The sequence below is a fragment of the Rhinatrema bivittatum genome, chromosome 5, assembly GCF_901001135.1.
Source record: "Rhinatrema bivittatum chromosome 5, aRhiBiv1.1, whole genome shotgun sequence".
NCBI classification, from domain to species: domain Eukaryota; kingdom Metazoa; phylum Chordata; class Amphibia; order Gymnophiona; family Rhinatrematidae; genus Rhinatrema; species Rhinatrema bivittatum.
The window spans coordinates 44,358,399-44,378,978 of NC_042619.1; the positions used below are offsets into that span (position 1 = coordinate 44,358,399).

At 43.0% G+C, this 20,580-nt stretch overlaps 1 protein-coding gene across 2 annotated transcripts in view; it reads right to left on the bottom strand.

Moving 5' to 3' along the window:
• CTSC (cathepsin C) overlaps positions 1-20,580 on the bottom strand; it is a 73,732-nt gene that overhangs the window by 13,047 nt on the left and 40,105 nt on the right. For both annotated transcript variants that reach the window (XM_029602289.1, XM_029602290.1), the window contains one exon: positions 4,517-4,632. In XM_029602289.1, the coding sequence (XP_029458149.1) occupies positions 4,517-4,632 (116 nt within the window). The remainder of the gene's footprint in view (positions 1-4,516; positions 4,633-20,580) is intronic.

The following is a 20,580-nucleotide window of genomic DNA, read 5'->3' on the forward strand; positions in this document are numbered from 1 at the left end:
GGACAAGTGCAAGGTGATGGATATAGAGAAAAATAATCCATGCTGTAGTTACTCGATGTTAGGTTCAATATTAGGAGCTACCACCCAGGAATAAGTTATAGGTGTTATAGTAGGCAATACATTGAAATTATCGGCTCAGTGTGCTGTGGCAGTCAAAAAGCAAACAGAATTTTAGGAATTAGGAAGGGAATGGTGAATAAAATGGAAAATGTCATAATGCCTCTGTACTTCTCCATGGTGAGACCACACTCAATACTGTGTGCAGTTCTGATCACATCTCAAAAAGGTATAATTGACCTGGTGAAGGTACAGAGAAGGGCAACCAAAATGATAAAGGGGATGGAACAGCTCTCCTATTAGGAAAGGCTAAACAGGTTACGGCTGTTCAGTTTGGAGAACAGACAGCTGTGGGGGTATATGATAGAGGTCTTTAAAATCATAAGAGGTCTAGAACGGGTAACCGTGAATCAATTTACTCTTTTGGATAATAGAAGGACTAGGGGGCACTCAGTGAAGTTAGCAATTAGCACATTTAAAACTAATTGGAGAACATTCTCTCACTGGACACACAATTAAGCTCTGGAATTTGTTGCCAGAGGATGTGGTTAGTGCAGTTAGTGTAGCTGGGTTTAAAAAAGGTTTGGAAAAGTTATTGGAGAAGAAGTCCTTTAACGGCTATTAATCAAGTTGTCTTAGAAAAGCTACTGCTATTACTGGCATCAGTAGCATGGGATCTACTTAGTGTTTGGGTACTTGCAGCCTGGATTGGCCACTGTTGGAAACAGGATGCTGGGCTTGATGGACCCTTGGTCTGACCCAGTATGGCAATTCCTTACGTTATTATGTACACTAATGTTTAGCCTGTTTTATTTATTTTTTCATATTTTTTTTTTTAAGGATTGGAAATGTAACACTTGGGTCACACATGCAAACAAATTAACTCACATTTTTTTGGGCTGGTGTTAAATGGTGCTGTGCGAGAGTGGGCTCAGACCTAGAGTTCCCGGAGGCAGAGGTTCACACCAATTCAGGATCTCTGCACCCAGCAACTGCAGATCCAGAACCAAAATGGCACAATACCATAAACCATGAGTGGCCAACTCCAGTCCTCAAGACTGGTTTTTAGGATATCCATACTGAAAATGCATGAGCTATTTCCAGACAATCAAGGCAATACATTAAAATCTCTCATATGCATATTCGTTGTGGATATCCTGAAAACAAGATCTATTTGTAGCTCTTGAGGACTGGAGTTGGCCACCCCTATAGACCAATACCTGCCCCTTTTATTTTGTTTATATTCCATCTTTCAGATATGCCCAGAGGCTTACAGTTTAAGGGGCTTAATTCATCCCATTTTCTGTCTATGGGGAAAATGGTTGGTAAATATGGACTCTAAATTTCTACCCGAGAGAAAAGCAGGGTAAAGTGACCTAAGGTCACAAGGAGTAGCAGTGGGAGTTGAACCCTGGCTTCCAGCCCAATGCTCTAACTACAACTAACCCTCCACTCCGAAATGAGAGTTAACTCTACTCAACCTCCTGCATGCGCATTAATTTTAGGAACAAAAACAAAACAAGTTTTCTTTGTTTAGATGAATTTGATTTCTTGCCCCATTCTCATGGCCTGGAGCGAGTCGTACAACATATCTGCCAATGCATGAGAAATATCTACAAAAACCTTCAGGGTTTTAAAGTGCCTCCCGGCATTGAGGAGTAATAGTTAAATGCCTTCATTTAAAAAGGGATTTGCATGGAGGTGTGATAAAACAAAGTAAAAATGGTGAGCTCAAATTAAGACATTTGCGCACTAAAAACCTTATTAAAGCATGAGTTACTTTAAAAACTGTGTGCTAAAAAGCACGAGGACAAAGATACGCCAAGCCTACTGCACCTTATTACATCTGCCCCAGACAGCTTAAAAAAAAACAAGAGTCCTTGAGCAGCACTTCAAAAAGAACTGCACAGCCACTGTTTTCAGTTCTACTTGTGACCTTGGGCAAGTCACTTTATCCTCCACTGCCTCAGGTACAAAAAAAACCAAAAAAAAACTTAGGCCTGGATTTTCCATTCTCGCACAGAATGGTGAATCCAGTGGTAACGGGGGGCGGGCCTGCGAAAGCCGGCAGCCATCGCACCACCGCGATGTTATCACTGCCAGCTTTCCACCCAAGAGCGCTACCGTGAAAGGTGGTGCTATTGGTCGCAGTACTGGCGACAATAACTGTGCTTACCTTATTGCAGCCAGCGAAGATACCGCCACGTCCGCCTCCTTGCCGCCCTGACTCCTCCCCTCCCCGACTCCGCCCCAGGAAGCTATCACACGCGAAGAGGGACTTTTCGCGTGCAATAGGCTTAGAAAATGACCCCCTTAGTACCCGACTCACTGAGGGTTTTTTCCCATTAAGCCTTAAGGAACCTGGCCCTTATAGACTAAGCCCTCTGGCGATAGGGAAATACTTGCAGTACCTGAATGTAACCCACTTTGAAAGTGCCTGAAAAGCAGAATATAAATAAAAAATAAATTTGCTATTCGTGTCAAAAACTAGTACAATTAATAGGTGACTAACCATCCAAACACATGCACTAGCTATGGCTCTCAATGCGTAATATTTTTAAGATGCTTCCTAAAATTGCCAAACTTAATAAAACGAGATCTTTATGCATAAGAGCTGAAATTCTATCTATAGTTGATCATTTTGAATGAAGGATGTGCCTAATAATGCACAGGTAATAACACACATGATAGGAAGCTCCAAGGGGGCAGACTCAAGAACAAATTCAGAGAAATACTTTTTCACAGAAAGGGTGGTGGATACCTGGAGTACAGAAGAGCTGGTGAGGACAAGAATGGGAATTGAATTCCAATGGATGCAGGATAAACAGAGGATCCCTACTGACTAGAGGAAGGAAATGAACAGAGGTAACTGCAGCATTTTTGGGGGATAACCTGCATCGAGTGGCGCTTACAACCCTAAAGCATCTTGCCAGGCAGACTGGATGGATCTTTGACTTATCTCCCATCATTTATGAAGTTACTATGAACCAGAGATGGGAACATTGTTCTTGCCTCAGCACGTTAACCTACTATACCAGAATATGCATTTCACTTTTGTAAAGAGTTACTGAGGGGTTAGAAAGGTTCCTGGCTTTCCATTACACAAAGGTCTAAAAGCTATTTTAATACTGTAAAAGGACAATGAGATCTACCAATTTAATTGGTTAAAATGCTTCATAAAAACACACATTACACGCATCAGTGGGATGCCGGCATAGAGCTCTGCTAAGGATCAGCACACCACCATGCCATTTTATTTTGATTTATAATAGCAAGAGTGGCTAATCAGGATGCCCTATCCAAGGATCTGCACACTAATCACCTGAAGGAAGATGACAATCAGAATGAAAGGTTGCTGTGTGATTACAAAACAGAATTGTATATTTTTGCCACTACTGCTGCTTTAAATGATTTGCTTTTTTGAACAGTACTCAGACTGTGAAATCATTTATTCTTCATGGTTACAAAATGCTTTTATTTTTTTAAATGTGGTTAGGGTTACATTTTTGCATCCATTTAAGGGACCTACTGAAGGGAAAAGGCTAGTGAGCAATTAAAGTCCAGACAAATTTCTTTGGCAGTCAGGGTGGGGGTTTTTCTTCAGTGGTCAAATTTCTTTGCGTTGAGCATTTTTTTTTTTTTTTTTAAACACAATGCAGCATGAAAATGTGTTCACAATCCACTAAAGGGACTGACATCTAGGTGGACAAGAATCAACTTATCAGTATAACTGGGGAAGTTACCAGCGAGTCTACACAACATAAGCAGAACAAAATATATGAAAAAACCCCCCAAAACTTACTGGGTATTTGTTTTCATCGTGAGAAAGCAAATCCATAAAGACCATAAACTTGAATTAGAACCTCTCCATGATTTTCAGAAGGTTGTCGCTCTTTGCTTCTTTTAAAACGCACAAGATTCACTCATCATACTACACTCACGCACTATAGCAGAAGCAATACGCAGAGCACAATACCCAAGTCACATGATGACAACTGGAAGTTACACACAGTCCTGGTTTATTTAGTGGTTTGTAATGTTTGCCAGGAAATGGAGAAGCCATCCCTCAAACTGAAAATATATTTGCCTACCTCTTAAGAGTGAGTACTTGAAGCAGTAGTACTACTAATCTCTCTTATCTTTCTCTTGGCAAACACTGTAGACAAATTTCACAAAGTATTTCTCACTGTTAACATTTGTAAACTTTAAAAATTAAAATCTTCAGTGTTTCACAGACTACAGAGCAAAGTAAGAGTATTCCAATATACAAAGTCAAGCTGTTGGTTCCTTTTATTTTGGTGATGGGCAAGATCTTCTCCATGAGCTTTCATAATGAATGGGGTTGCATCTCAGAGCAGACTGGTGAACTGTGCATTCGTGGCACCACTATCCTTGCACTCTTCCCAAGATGCTTTTCACATTTATAGTTTGGGGCTGTGTTTGAAAAAAAGAGCTGTACCTTGATTCCTGATGGGACTGACATAGTTGACACCTTTGACATTTCTCCAGTCCCAAGTCTCTGGCATCCCTGAAAGATCAACTTTTTCAGAGGTGAAAGGTGCAGGCTTTGGTCGTCTACAAAAAAAAACACAAAAAAACACCAAAACACAAAATCAGTTTACCAAAATTATATACATACATTTCTCTTTCACAGAGTAAGAAGGTAAACATTTTTACTTTCAGATACAACAAACTAAAAGTTACTAGAGAACAGGAAAATGTTATTCCATTTAAAATGAAATAGAATTAAAATTTTTAAGGGCATTCATTATATATTAAATCATTCAAAAGATACATGTTATCAAAATTTCCCATTCAACTTCTGCTCTATTGCTTCAGTCTCCTATGGTCCTTAAAATACATTTTATTATGATATAAAGAGATGGAAAATTGTCAGAGCTCTTGAACAGCAACTGAACATTTTGGAGGTCAGTTATGGAAAGAAAACAAAAAAAAAACCGAAGATGTCCCAACATTTATGTTAATATGCAGACTTATAATCTATATGGCAGATATACAAAAGAAAGAAAAAAAATATATGTAAAGACCACGGCATAAAAACAAAATTCTACAGGAAGGATAAAACTATATATACATCTATGAAAGAATATATTATATACAAAGATAACATCTATAATTGTTCAGTAGTTGCATAAGTCTAAAGCACTTGTCACGTGATGCTGCAAGGAGCTTCACAAACTTGCAGAATACAGAATTATACTTTGAGCCAGGTGAGTACAGATCTAGCAAAGTGGACACTACAAGTTCCCCAGTGGAAGTGGTACGCTGTAAATCCATGACAATGCTACCTTCAGAGAACAAAGATTACAGATAATGCTTTTAATGAAAAAGTAGTTTTTCATTCGCTTCACACATATGGAATTAATGAACCTAGAGGACATCTTTAAAAAAAAAAATGGACAAAAGTCCTAAGAAAACCATCCTGAATAAAAATGCCATCTCGAGTAAGAATGTGCGTTGTGTGTTCAGTCAGAAGTTAAACTGAAAATCTAGGGGGAAAAAAAAAAAAAAAAAAGACCACTTCAAAAAGAGTGTAGCACTAAAGGCAGCAGGAATAAAAAGGGAATACATTTCAACTGCAGCTATCAAAATCTTGAGACAAGAGTGTACGGTACTGAAAGACAGAAGATGAGACGTCCACATACCCTGCAAAAGAAACAAAATGTACAGGAGCTCAAAATAAGAACTTCCAACAAAATGTGGGGATAGATACTATACAGAAAAATACAAAATACATTTCCTGCTCAAGGCCTAAAAGCCCAAGATGTTAAGAACAAATGATGATAGGTCCAAGAAAGACACTGACAAGATGCAGCTGGAAACCTTTCCAAAGCAAACAATTAATATAAATTAAGAAAGCATCCTTATTGATTCAGGACATCTGAAGAGAATTCTAGAGATAGATCTGGATTCTTTGCAGGCTGAGATACCTACTACTGAACCAACATAAGAATTATTTAAAGCAGAGACTCCAAATGATCTTTTGACATCAAATAGCTCCCTTCTTCACAATCAACATGGCTACTAAAACTCTGTACCAAAGATAAATCATGGCATAACTTGGCATATAGGGGAAAAAAAAAAAGTATGTGTTCTGGCAAATGAAGAACTAAACTAAACTGACACAAAGGTTTGCCTAGAAATTGATAACAGGTACAAAGCAATAAAAAAAAAAAAAAAAAAAAAAAAGGGGTCAGGATCACTAAAATAGATTAGTGTTAGGGTGACTCATACCAATAAGGCTTCCAAAGCATCTGAAAAGGAATCTTTTGCAGTTCAATCAAGAAGGAGCACACAGATAAGATTACCAGGGTAAATTCACTATATGCCCCAATAATTCTGAACAAAACTCATATGAGGGACATCAAATCAACAAATATTACTGAGAACACCTGCAAGCTCATCCTTGCAAGATTACATAGAAATACAAGTAGCATCAATAAGGCTTGCTAATAATACAGCACGTGGAGCAAGGATAACCCCCCAACAGGGGGTAAAATTGTCGAGGAAACTACTCATAAACCGATGGGACAATATATGAGAATATACTCCTACAGTGGAAAATGTACATAAAAATGAGCAAAGCAAAAGCATGTGATGCTCAAGCACACAAATTAAACAGAACTAAAGTCTGAATCTTGCCTCACAAATCTGCTTCACTTTTTTTGAAGGAGTTAATAATCATGTGGATAAAGGTGAACCGGTAGATAATGTGTACTTGGATTTTCAGAAGCGTTTGATAAAGTTCCTCATGAGAGGCTTCTAGGAAAAGTAAAAAGTCATGGGATAGGAGGTGATGTCCTTTCATGGATTACAAACTGGCTAAAAGACAGGAAACAGAGAGAAGGATTAAATGGACAATTTTCTCAGTGGAAGGGATTGGGCAGTGGAGTGCCTCAGGGATCTGTATTGGGACCCTTACTTTTCAATATATTTATAAATGATCTGGAAAGAAATATGACAAGTGAAGTAATCAAATTTGCAGATGATACAAAATTATTCAAAGTAGTTAAATCACAAGCAGATTGTGATAAATTGCAGGAAGACCTTGCAAGACTGGAAAATTGGACATCGAAATGGATAATGTGGATAAGTGCAAGGTGATGCATACAGGGAAAAATAACCCATGCTATAGTTACACAATGTTGGGTTCCATATTAGGTGCTACCACCCAAGAAAGATCTAGGCATCATAGGGGATAACACATTGAAATCGTTGGTTCAGTGTGCTGCGGCAGTCCAAAAAGCAAACAATGGCCTGGATTTATCAGAATGCAGTATCCCATGCAATAGCAAAAGGGGCGTGGTTTATGCAAATATTCAGTTTATCGCAATTTGCGCTAATTACCTGAGAGAGAGAGAGAGAGAGAGAGAGAAACTGGCCATAATGTCCTCTCCCTAGATAGGTATTTGTATCCCTATGGTAGGCCCACTTAGTAACTCGAGGTGAGGGTTAGGTATCAGTGTAGGGGGTTAGGGGCCCCTCTGACATTCAATGTTAGATATACGAACAGAACAGTGGTCTCTTGTGAACATTTGATGACCCTCGGAGTGAGGAAACTCACTCCAAGATGAGATTTGGGCAATGTTCTCTCAACTTACCTTGATGTTCATGCGAAAAAGCCCTAGCGCATTTTGATAAATGACCCCCAATGTTGGGAATTATTAGGAAGGGAATGGTGAATAAAACGGAAAATGTCATAATGCCTCTGTATTGCTCCTTGGGGAGACCCCACCTTGAATACTGTGTACAAATTCTGGTCGCCGCATCTCAAAAAAGATATAGTTGCGATGGAGAAGGTACAGAGAAGGGCGACCAAAATAAGGGGAATGGAACAGTTCCCCTATGAGGAAAGACTAAAGAGGTTAAGACTTTTCAGCTTGGAAAAGAGACGATTGAGGGGGGATATGATAGAGGTGTTTAAAATCATGAGAGGTCTAGAACTGATAGATGTGAATCAGTTATTTAGTCTTTCAGATAACAGAAAGACTAGAGGGCATTCCATGAAGTTAGCACGTGGCACATTTAAAACTAATCTGAGAAAGTTCTTCACTCAACGCACAATCAAACTCTGGTATTTGTTGCCAGAGGACGTGGTTAGTTCAGTTAGTATAGCTTTGTTTAAAAAAGGATTGGATAAGTTCTTGGAGGAGAAGCCCATTACCTGCTATTAAGTTGACTTAGAAAATAGCCACTGCCATTACTAGCAACGGTAACATGAAATACTTAGTTTTTGGGTACTTGCCAGGTTTCTTATGGCCTGGATTGGCCACGGTTAGAAGCGGGATGCTGGGCTTGATGGACCCTTGGTCTGGCCCAGTATGGCATGTTCTTAATCTTAAGCTTTATTCAAATGTAAACCAGTAATCTAGAAACACCATGAGAAGCTAAGTAAATCCAGTAAAATCAACCTGAAAACACTAGCAATGAAACATTTGACAGGGAACTTGCTTAAAAAAAAAAAAAATCCCTCGAAGACCAAGTCCCAGGATTTAAGAGTGAACCAATAGACCTAGAATACCGAGTCTCAGATCAGGTGTACCTATACCTAGAGGGCAGGAATATAGCTGCAATCATACTGAATTAACATAGCTGTCAATGAGTCAGCCACAGAAAGATTCCACGGTAGCAAAAAAGCAAGAAATCAAATGTAGAGAGACTGGAAACTAAGAAAGATCAAGAAAGAACCCAGGAAGCCCAGCAAGTTAGGTCCCAACAGTAAGCATGGTGCAACACCAACCCTAGAACTGCTCTCAATGCAATCCTTGACATGGAAAAAATTCATAGTCAGTGCTAGAACAAGTCTTCCAAAATCAAACCCTTTGGCATCACCCTTCTGAATCAGTCGCACAAATATTGGCAGTTGATCTCCATTCCCCACCCCCCACAGTAGACTTACCCCAGCTCATTGTGGCAACCACTAATTCCCATAATGCACTTGGGCCAATCACCTTGCCTATTCATTGCTCTTATCCAACAGGCAAACCTTCCTACACAGTCCGAAGGAAACATTTTCCCCCCACACTGATTCAGAATTACTATTTTTTTTTTTTACACATTTAAATAACTTCCTTTGAGACAGCCACCCTAACTCCCTTCCACACATCCATCCACCAATTCCCTCTCCTTTTTGTCACTCGTGCCCTCACACCTTTGATCCCCTCCCACAAACACATCCCCACATCTAGTCTCATAGTCGACAACAATCCCCTCTCACACCCCCCTCCCAAGTCAAATCCCACCTCACCTCAGCAGATTCTCCTCTCTCACCTGCCCTGCAAGAGGAAGCAGAGGTGCCTCAAGCCACACTCCTTGGGAACAGACTTGTGGCCTGAACCACATGGGGTGGTTAGTGCTCTGTGATTCAGACTGTGATCCCTGTTCCAAGGGGGCAGCAGGAGGAGGAGATGTGGCATTTAGATACTGCCATTTTCCCAGCTGGGATATATCCTTGCAATGCGGGTGTGAAGAAAAGAATATAGAGTGGATGAGGTAATGTGTGTTTTTCTGCCATTCTTTAGTCTAATATGCTAGCTGATCAATACTTGGCAGCTACCCTAAGATTTTTCACTAATTTATTTATTTTTTTGCAGGAATTCTTGGAGAATGCTTTATCGATACAGATTTGTATCTATATGCTTTTTTAATTTACATGCGTAACTTTGTTGACATCAGAAAAATAGATGCATATTGACTAGAGTAGCTGCAACATGACATCCATTTTCACATCCAAATGCATAAAAGCAGATATTTTTCGTGTGCTATGGAACCTGTGTTGCAGAAAGCTACATGCACAGGTTGAAAAAGCACCCGGATGGAGGAAGTGACATCACTTCCCATGCTGGACGCTTAGGAGCGGAGCTCCTCTTCCACCGGAACTATTTTTAGGTGAAAGTAGCGGCTATGTTAGCACTTTGGAACGAAACCCATCACAATCAGTGCAGGAAATCTCCCGGAGTATGACAGCAAAAAAAAAAAAAAAAGATAGATTTCAAACAATTCTCCTATAACAAGACGGGAGAAGATTCGGAGGCAAAAACACACAAGATGGCGGCGGATATAGAGCCGGAGGAGCCGGGTGATTGTGGTGGTGACACTAGGGGAGCGAACTCGGAACCCCCGACCCGCGCTGAAATGAGATCCTGGTTCATTGAAATCCGCCAAGATATAAAAACTTTTAAATCTGAGCTTACAAGAGATGCGGGATGATCATGCTGCAATGGCGCGCCAGATCGATGAGGCAGACACCCAACTAGATGACCATGAAGAACGCTGGTCCAACCAACAAAAAGAACTGCTTGCATTACAAACCCAGCACTCTGCCCTGACAGACAAACGAGGATATAAAAAATAGGTCCCGGCGTTGTAATCTGCGCTTCAAGGGAGTGCCAGAATGGGAGGAATATACAGATTGTGTTTTGGTGATTCAAAAAATATGTGCCTTGATACTGGTGGAGACGCCAGATGATGGGGGACACACCCACAGCACCCAGATTGAGAGAGCACACAGATCTTTGGGACCCAGAATGGGGAATACCCCAAGAGACATAGTGGTCTGTTTTCATTCTTATGCTTATAAGGATAAAATTGCAACTGCAGCAAGACGGCAACGCTTTTGGCGCTGGGAAGAACATGATATTGCTGTGTAGGCGGACCTTGCTGCCACTACATTGCGGAAGAGGTTGGCGGTCAAACCTATTACCACAGCTTTATCTGCAGCGAAGGTGCGATATCGGTGGCTCTTCCCATTTGGACTGTGGTTTCAAGTGGATGGGAAATCATACAGAGCACACACCCTGGATGAAGCAATACAGGCTGTGAAGGAAGCTGGTATGTCAGTGGAGGTCCCGACTTTGAATACAATCGCCCCCAAAGGATCACGCCCTGAGATGCCCCGTTGGCAATGTGTTTCCAAAGGTGGCCGCAGACTGAGGAATACTAGCAATGGTTCCAAGGAAGATGCACCTACATGAACTATTTGACAATTCTTTTTCTGACTTCACAAAAGTCTGGTTTTACTTTGCATTGAAGGGTACTGGTATTCAGCTGATTTTTGTTTTCTTGTGGAGGCTCCATGTTTTGAGGTTTCGTTTGATGGGACTTTTAATGAGAGATGTCCGTTATTGCTCTGATAGCTTTATTTACAGAAGCTCCAGAGATGGGTGGCTTCGTCCTTGTTTCAGTATGGGTTATTCCTCCAGTAGATGCTAGGAACGATTAGTTTCTTCCCAGGTGGTTAAGGGGAGGGGGAAGGGGAGATAACTGACCTCCACATGCATAAAAATGGCAATGAACAGGGGAACAGATGGTATATCACTATATCTATATATCAGGTCTTAACTCTATCATATTGGTTTCGATACTTTCAATATTCATGGTTTGGGCACTCTACCAATCTCTTCATATCGCAGAGAAGTTTTACATTGAAAAATAGTGTATATAGTTTTCGATGGCTTCTATTAAATTTGTATCCCTTAACGTTAAGGGCTTAAATTCAGGTCGTAAACGTAGACTTTTTTTTTCAGGAGATGGGCCGTTTGAAGGCAGATGTGGTCTGTCTTCAGGAGACATCTTAGAAAGCGTTATGAGGCCCTTATGATAAATACTAATTACCCGCATCAGTATTGGGCTGCAGTGACGAAAAACGCCAAATACGCTGGGGTGGGAATTCTCATTAGTAAAGACCTGCATTATGAATTGCTGAATTCCCACTCAGATCCCCAAGGCAGTTATCTTCTGCTCAATGTAAAATTAGGGAGCGAGGTATTCACACTTATTTCTATTTATGGTCCGACATCGCAAAAAGAGGTTTTTTATACCCACTTGCACACCATTATAGCAGACAACGCAGAGGGGAGTGTGATTATGGGAGGTGATTTTAAATATGACACTCAACCCTCATATAGACAACTCGACAGGACACAGCTCAGACTCTTCTCTTGTTAGAAAAGCACTCAAGGAGAGCGGATGACGTCATCGCGCGGGTCGGACGGCTGATCCCGGGCTGCTCCCCGACCGCTCCTAGCATCAGCCTTCATCGGCGCCCGGAGGCCTCGGTTTTTGCCCTAAAACGAGGATTTGCCTCAGCAAGTGCTGCTATGGCAGCTAGCAAGAAAAAAATAGATTTAAAAAAATTTTCTTTCGCCGCGGGTGCGGCCGAGCTGGACACGGGCAGCGTGGCCAAAATGGCGGACGGGCCAGGAATCTCTCCCGAGGCGGAGGGGGAGGTGACCCCAAGGTCCCCAGAGCGGGGAGACAACGAAATGCCCTCCCGATCCGAGTTTACAGCGTGGTTTGGGGCGCTGCGAGCCGATATGGCACAGAATAAGAAGGACATGGAGGCAATCATGTCAAGCCTAAAAACGGAGGTAGCAGAGATCGGACACCGAGTGGAGACCTTGGAGGAGGGCCTAGAGGAGCAACAGACTTACAGCCACACTCTCGGTGAGGACCAGCAGAAGCTCATCGATGCCCAGGACGTATTATCCAGGCAAGTGGAAGACTTGGAAAATAGATTAAGAAGATCTAATCTACGATTTAGGGGCATTCCAGAGACCCCTGATAATAGAGACTGTATAAAGGTGGTTCAGGACATTTGTAAGATTCTGCTTCATCCCGAGACGGCTCCAGCGGAGGAGACATCTATTGCTTTAGATAGAGCACACAGATCCCTGGGGACTCCCAGAAATAACCAGGCCAGGGATGTCATTGCTTGCTTTCACAGTTTCCAGGTGAAAGAGCGGGTGATGACGGCTGCCAGGGCTCACGGCTCCCTGCAATGGCAGGGGCACCAGATTGAAATTTTTCAAGATTTGTCCTTCACCACCATTCAAAAGAGGAGAGAGTTCCGGGCTGTGGTGCAGGTCCTGCGTGATCAGAACCTTCGATACCGATGGCTGTTTCCCTTTGGACTGAGCTTTTCTATTAATGGTATCTCCTCCAGGGTTCAAAAGGTGGCAGAGGCCGAGGATATTCTGCGCACGGCAGGCCTCCTGACGGAGGCACGGAGACCGGCGAGGACTGGTACACTGGAGACACCACTCAGGAGAGACTTTCCAAAGTGGCAGCGGGTGCCCAAGGGTGGTAAACGGCTTCGAAGGAACTCTGAGGACTCTAATGCCTCCAAGGGGCCAGGATGAGGGGCGGGACTTCCGAGGAGGGACACCTCCTCGCGGACTCTAGCTTTGTGCGGGGCCTGTGTCACGCCTGGATCCACAAAGGCTGAGGTTTATTGCCAGGTTCAATTGTTTTCTACGTTTTAGGTTGATGGGGCAACCGTTGTTTCTCTGTGTTTATTCCTGTGCGAGCGGAAGGGGGGATGGAGCTTGCTCGGTGACGGCATCGCTCTCCATGCTTCAAGCCCACGTAATGAGTGGGCGCATAAGGGGTAGGGTGGGGTGGGGGGGAACTGTTCGAGCCTTAGATGTTTTCTTCCTTGCATTGCATTCGGGTGAGGGGGGTAGATTACAGCTCCTTGGCTGGGTATGGTTGGGGGGGGGGGGGGTGGTCAGTGTTTACCTGTAGGGAGGTGGAAGAGATTTTTTCTATTATGTATTTTTTAGATGGATAGTCTAAAATTAATCTCTGTGAACACGAAAGGTTTGAATTCGCCTATGAAAAGGAAAACCTTTATTCAGGATATGAAAAGGTTACATGCTGATATCGTGTTTTGTCAGGAAACGCACCTGCTCAAGCGGTATGAAAAGCTGTTGGCTGCTAGGGACTACCCTCATTTCTATCATTCAGCGGCAACTAAAGGGGATAAATATTGTGGGACTGGTATCCTGTTTTCCCAGCATGTTACCCCAGAGGTGGGCACGATCTTAAGGGACGTAGAGGGCCGCTATATTATGCTGAAGGTGAAGCTATACAACACACAATACACGCTGGTTAATGTTTACGCACCCACAGGTGACCAGGGAGCTTTCTATGGGAAATTATCCAAGTTATTGGGAGACTGGGCGGAGGGGCACTTAATTGTTGGTGGGGACTTCAATCTCACTAGAAACCCTTACCTTGACAACACGGGCTCTAGTCCGGGAGGGAGACGTAAGGAGAGACAAGCCCTCAAACATCTGATTGATGATAGGGGCCTTACAGATATCTGGCGACTATTAAACCCCACGGCTAGAAATTACTCCTTTTTCTCACACCCGCACCATTCCTACTCTAGGATTGATTATTTCCTCCTTGACAAAGCATTGGTCAGCCAAGTCATGGACGCTGATATTGGTAGTATCACCTGGTCTGACCATGCCCCGGTGTGGATCTCGCTGCGGCGGTGTGGGGGGGACCAGGGGACGCGATTCTGGCGGCTCAACGAAAGTTTACTGGATGATAAGGCCTTTGTTGAAAAGATTAATGAGGCCATACGGGACTTTCTGGCTATTAATGATAATGGGGAGGTGGCCCCCGGTACACTATGGGAGAGCTTGAAGGCCTTTCTACGAGGCTTATTTATTTCTAGGGCGGTCTATGTTAAAAGAGACAGTGCTAAGCAACGCCTCCAGCTTCTAGAATCTATCGCACACTTAGAGCTCCGTCATAAACGGACTATGGAGACCCACATTGCACAACAGCTGCGGGAGGAACGTAGGGCTCTTCATGCATTAGAGATGGGAAGGGTAGCGCACCAGTTAGAGCTTCTCAAACAACAACATTTTGAATATGGCAATAAAGCGAGCAAGCAACTTGCACGGAAATTAAGGGAAAAGGAGGCAGCCACTCATATTACAAAAATCCGAACCTCGGATGGGCAATACATTCACTCGCAAGGGGAAATAGGCCAGAGATTTAATGCGTTTTATCAAGACCTGTATGACTCTGACCCAACTATCTTAGACCCTGAGATAGCTAATTACCTGGAGCGTGTTCACCTGCCCGCCCTGGAAGAGGCGGACAGACAGAGGCTAGACAAGGAGGTGTCACGAATGGAAGCTCTTCAGATTATTAAAGAGCTCAAACTGGGCAAGTCCCCGGGATTGGATGGGTATTCTGGGAAGTTCTACAAGGTATTCGGGGCCCTATTGGCACCACCCCTTATCAACATGTTTAATGACTTGAAGGATACTGGCAGAATCTCCCAACAAGCCAACACTGCGGGAATTACTATTTTGGCTAAACCCGGGAGGGATCACACCCTATGCGGATCTTATAGGCCGATATCTCTTATTAATCTAGATCTCAAGATACTGGCAAAAATTATGGCCAGACGGCTGGGGAGTGTGGCCCATCTGCTGGTAGCTCCAGATCAGTCAGGGTTTATTCCAGGGAGGTTGGCTTCCGATAATGTACGGCGGGTTGTTGAATTGATTGAACTTGTCCAGAACCATGATATCCCGGCCACTCTTTTATCCGTGGATGCTGAGAAGGCCTTCGATAGAGTACACTGGCCTTTTTTATTTAAAGTAATGACCAAAATGGGGCTGGGAACGAACTTTCAGTCATGGGTTCATAAATTGTATGATCACCCCCAGGCCCGCATTAAGATCAATGGAGCATACTCCTCTCCTTTTGAGGTCAGGCGGGGCACGAGGCAGGGTTGCCCCCTGTCCCCCCTGTTGTTTGCCTTGACATTGGAACCTCTGGCGGAGACTGTTCGCGGTTCGCAGTCCATTACTGGCATCTCCGTGGGAGGGGCTGAATACAAAGTCTCCTTGTTTGCGGATGATCTCCTTTTCACGGTCACCAATCCTGACTCCTCATTATCCGCTTTGGCACAGGAAATTAGATTGTTCGGGAGGGTGTCTGGCTTCAAGATGAATGAGGACAAATCTGAGTTGCTTAATATTTCTATGCCCGATTTAGTGTACTCAAGGATGGCTGCACATTTACCCTTTAAGTCGGCAAAAAAGTGGATAAAATACTTGGGGGTCAAGATTTGCCCGGATCTGCGGCAATTATTTGACCTAAATTACACCCCGCTTGTCACTTCCATTCAGTCTATCCTGGATAGATGGGACAGAATGAATCTCTCTTGGGTGGGGCGCATTGCGGCGGTCAAAATGACGATTCTCCCTAAATTTTGCTATTTATTCCAGACCTTGCCCGCTAAAGTCCCTCTTAAAGCTCTGACTCTTTGGCAACGAAAGCTCTTTCGATTTGTCTGGAAGAGAAGGCCTCCACGGGTGGCTAGGTCAGTTCTATATAAGTCTAAATTACAGGGGGGTCTTAATTTCCCTAATCTGTTATGGTACTACGTAGCTAATTTATTAGCTGTGATTATCAATTGGCACTGTCACAGTCAGATCAAGCCCTGGATAGTAATAGAGAAGGCGATTGCAGGGTCTCCTCCCTTGACTACCAGGGTTTGGGCCCCACACACTCCGACAGGGGACGGACTAACAACTTTCTCCCGGGTGGTGCTGGACACTTGGAAGTCTTGGAAAAGGCGGCTTGTAGGTGATCTGGTGATGTACCAACATACATCGTTCTTGCATAATCCATTGTTCCCCCCGGGGCTGGACGCAGCGTTCATTCGACGTTGGCAGCACAAGGGTCTCTCCACTTTGGGGCAACTTTGGAAGGGTGGTCTACTCATACCTTTCCCCGATTTACAGGCTCAGTTTCATTTAGATCAATCAGACCATTATACCTACCTGCAGCTTTCCCATCTTTTTTCCACTTACAGGCTATCTCAGCTGTTCTCTCAGGAACAGCCACTTTTTCTCACATTCTGTAGGAACGCCGATCAGGTTAAGAGACATGTCTCTCGGGTTTACGCTCTTTTAAATAGGGGCACGGGTGTGGCTGACACGCATCTAGTTCACTGGAACTCTGATCTGGGTGGTATTATGACTGAGAAGATCTGGGAAACGTGTTATCAGCGCATATCTAGGTGTTCTATTTCAGCCACTTTGAAGGAAAATGGCTATAAACTTCTCTATAGATGGTACCGCACGCCGGATAGATTACACAGGATGTCCTTGCGCCCGAATGCTAACTGCTGGCGGTTGTGCGGCAATATAGGCACCTTTTTTCATATGTGGTGGGAATGTCCTAGCGTTGCCCAGACTTGGGCTTACATCCAGGATTATATTCAGCATACCTTAAATCTCAAAATTCCTCTAACTCCCCAGCTTTGTTTATTACAGGTGGACTCCGGAGAGGGCAGCAGCTGGGAGAGAGCTTTGGTGACGCAGGTGGCTTTAGCTACCAGATGTGAAATAGCGCTCTGGTGGAAAAAGGTTGAGACCCCTGCATTACGTGATATCCTGAACAGATTAGATAAAGTGTATCTTATGTGTCAGCTGACCGCTACTAGGCATGATCAGCTCCCTAAATTCCAGAAAGTGTGGGCTCCATACATAAAGGGGATCCTCAAGGACTGAAGCTCCGGAAGCCTTCTTATTGTTGTTATAGAGGTTTTCGATATCACTGACACCATTTTCGGGGAGACGTACTCTCCTCTCTCTCTGACAATTTACTTATTCAACCATGTTTCACTTCTAGGTTTACCTTCTCCCTGGTGCAAGGCTTGGAAAGGTTTTCGGCGGGGTGGGAGGGGGGGAGGGAAGGGGGAGGGTAAGGGGGGCGGTGGTTCTGAGGGGAAATAACCAAGAAGCATCCATTTAGTGTTCTCAAAGTTTTTATTTTCAATTTGTTACCACTTAGTTTGTACATTATAGTGTTGAGAGGGAATATGCTGTTGTTGTAACATGCTCATATTGTGCCACCCAGCGCTGCGGCGGTGCGGCACTGGTTGGAGACTGTCTTTGAAGACACATATTGTCCTGTACTAGTGGCGTTGAGTAATGTATGTTATCATGTCCATTGCTATCCTCTGTATTTGGGAAGCATTTCCCACTTATGTAAACAATTTGGTACTAATAAAAATATAAATTACAAAAAAAAAAGAAAAGCACTCAAGAACATAATCACCCTTATTTCTGGGATAGACATCTGGCGGTCTCGATTTCCCACATCCAGATGTTATTCCTTCTACTCGCATCCTCATAGTTGTTACTCTCGCTTAGATATGTTCCTGCTGGACAAGACACGAATAAATTTGGTCCGCGCCATAGACATTGAACCGATAGTATGGTCGGATCATGTGCCCATATGGTTTACGCTACAACTACAAAATTATGATAGGGGACAACGTTTCTGGCTCCTTAACGATTCCCTGCTAGATGATAGAGAGTTTCAGCGTCAGATAGTGAGAGAAACACAAGAATACTTACACCTTAATGATACGGGGGGAATGGATCCCGGGAATATTTGGGAATGTTTAAAAAGTGTTCTCCGAGGCTCTTTTATATCCTGTTTTATTAAGAAACAGACTGATAGGGAATGGCAGGGTCTGCTGACATCTTCATAATTTAGAAAAGTTCCATATGCGCGATACTGCCCGCCTCCCTTTGCGACAGGCTATCCAGGAAACAAGGGTAAAATAGCACAACTTGATTCGGCGCAGATTGCCCATCAGTTAGCACTGGCGCAACAGAGGTTTTTTGAGGGAGGGAATAAAGCTGGGAGGTACTTAGCACAAACGCTTAAACGTAAGCAAGCGCAAGCAACCATTCCCAAAATTAAAAGTACAGAGGGTACCCTTCTTATGGATAATACCTCAATTAGACACAGATTTCATCAGTTTTACACGCAGCTTTATAGTACGAACTTAACCATTTTAGACAGGGATATAGATTACTACCTGTCTGATATTCCCGTGCCGAATTGACAATTCAGCGGCAATTTTTGGATAAAGACATTACCCTATTAGAAGTCCATGAAACTGTTAAAACTCTAAAACCAGGCAAATCTCCGGGATTAGATGGATATACCCTTAGATTCTATAAACAATTTGCGACAGTGGTGGGCTTGTCCTGTCATTCAAGCAATGTGGACAGCGATCTTTCAATGGCTGGGGGACATGGTGGCTGGAATAGATACTATTAACCCGGCCCAGGCACTACTTGGGGTAAAAATACCAGGAATTTCAGAGGATCATGATAGGCTGGTTCACCATGTTTTGACGGCTACTCGTTTGGAGGTCGCAAAATCATGGAAAGAGCCTGGTGTGCCAACAAAAGCAGTAATACAGCAGAAAGTGGAAAAAATATATTTATTGTCTAAAATAACAGATTTCCGACATAAATGCACACACAAATTTGATAGGACTTGGTAATCTTACTTGACTTGGAAGTCTACCCAGGCTTCCGGTTCTCTTTTGACAGCTGTGTGAATACAACTCTTGCGCAGCCATGACTTATATGGATTTTGAATTAGGGTTGGGATCCTGATATTTGTACGTTGCATTTGAACTACTGCATCAATCTCTCCATTTGTTGCTTACACTGGAGGTGGGGGGGGGGGGGGGGAGGGAATGGGTTGAAAAACTTGTTTGAGCTCAGTTAATGTTGAGTGAATCACCTGATTGTTTATCGACTTGCCGGGGACTGATCACATACATGACGATTAATGTATGGATATTGACGACATGATGTATATCCTCTGGTAAGTTCTGTCTTATATGTATCTGGACTATGAGTGATTCATTGTATAACGGGTTCCGCTTAATAAAACTTTAAATGACAAAAAAAAGAAAAAGCACCCGGATGCGTGCACACACACACAGTCCCTAACACAACAACATTTTCCATCACACACACAGACATACACAATCGCTTGACACCAACACACATGCAAAGAAATTCAAACTGTCTCGAAATATACACAAAGACTTCCTCTCATACAAAGAATTACCCACAACTCTTGCCTCTGTCACTCACAGTAAGCCTCATTCACATATTCAAACAATCTCCCTATGTATCTCATACACACAACCTGGAAATTTGCGCTCATTGTAAAGAACGCCTTTGAAAACTTTATGTATTCCATAGAATACACCTTTCCAATTTTGATATTCCCTCTAAGTCCATGCATCTTTTCGCTGTAGGATATCCTCCTAGCAAATTTCCAAAACTCCTCCTAAAAATAAATGTGGTAATGATGCTGGGAAGATCACTTGGTTTTAGAATGGGTACTAAAGATTTGTATCACCCAATTTTGGGTAAGACTTAGTTGGACTGTATTGTGTAAGAGTGGAGGATAATACTGTCTCTTCCGGGTTTATCAAGTTTTATTATAATTTGACGAGCTTGTAAATTACTGTTTGCAATACAATAGCTGCCACTGATTTATTTTTATTTTATTTATTTATTTATTTATTTATTTTTAACAATATGATCTTCCTTTAGCTGGCTTTGGCTTGAAAAGGTAGCATGCACCTATTAAATTGTACAACAGTCCGACAGTTGAGAGCATAGGACAATAGCTCCTTCTGGAACTTGGCAGAAGCTCATTCTTGTATCAACCATGAAACGTCACCCCTGAGGCATGGCGGAGACTGTCCCTGGGCTATGGATGTTGCTTTTGTAGTATCCTCTGCCCCTGGCCAATCTGAGAGCAGCATTACAAGTGTAAAACTATCCTGGGTCGTCTGTGGAGAGGATGCTGCTGGGCTGGCACAAAAGTGAAGTGTATACGATATAGCTACTCAAA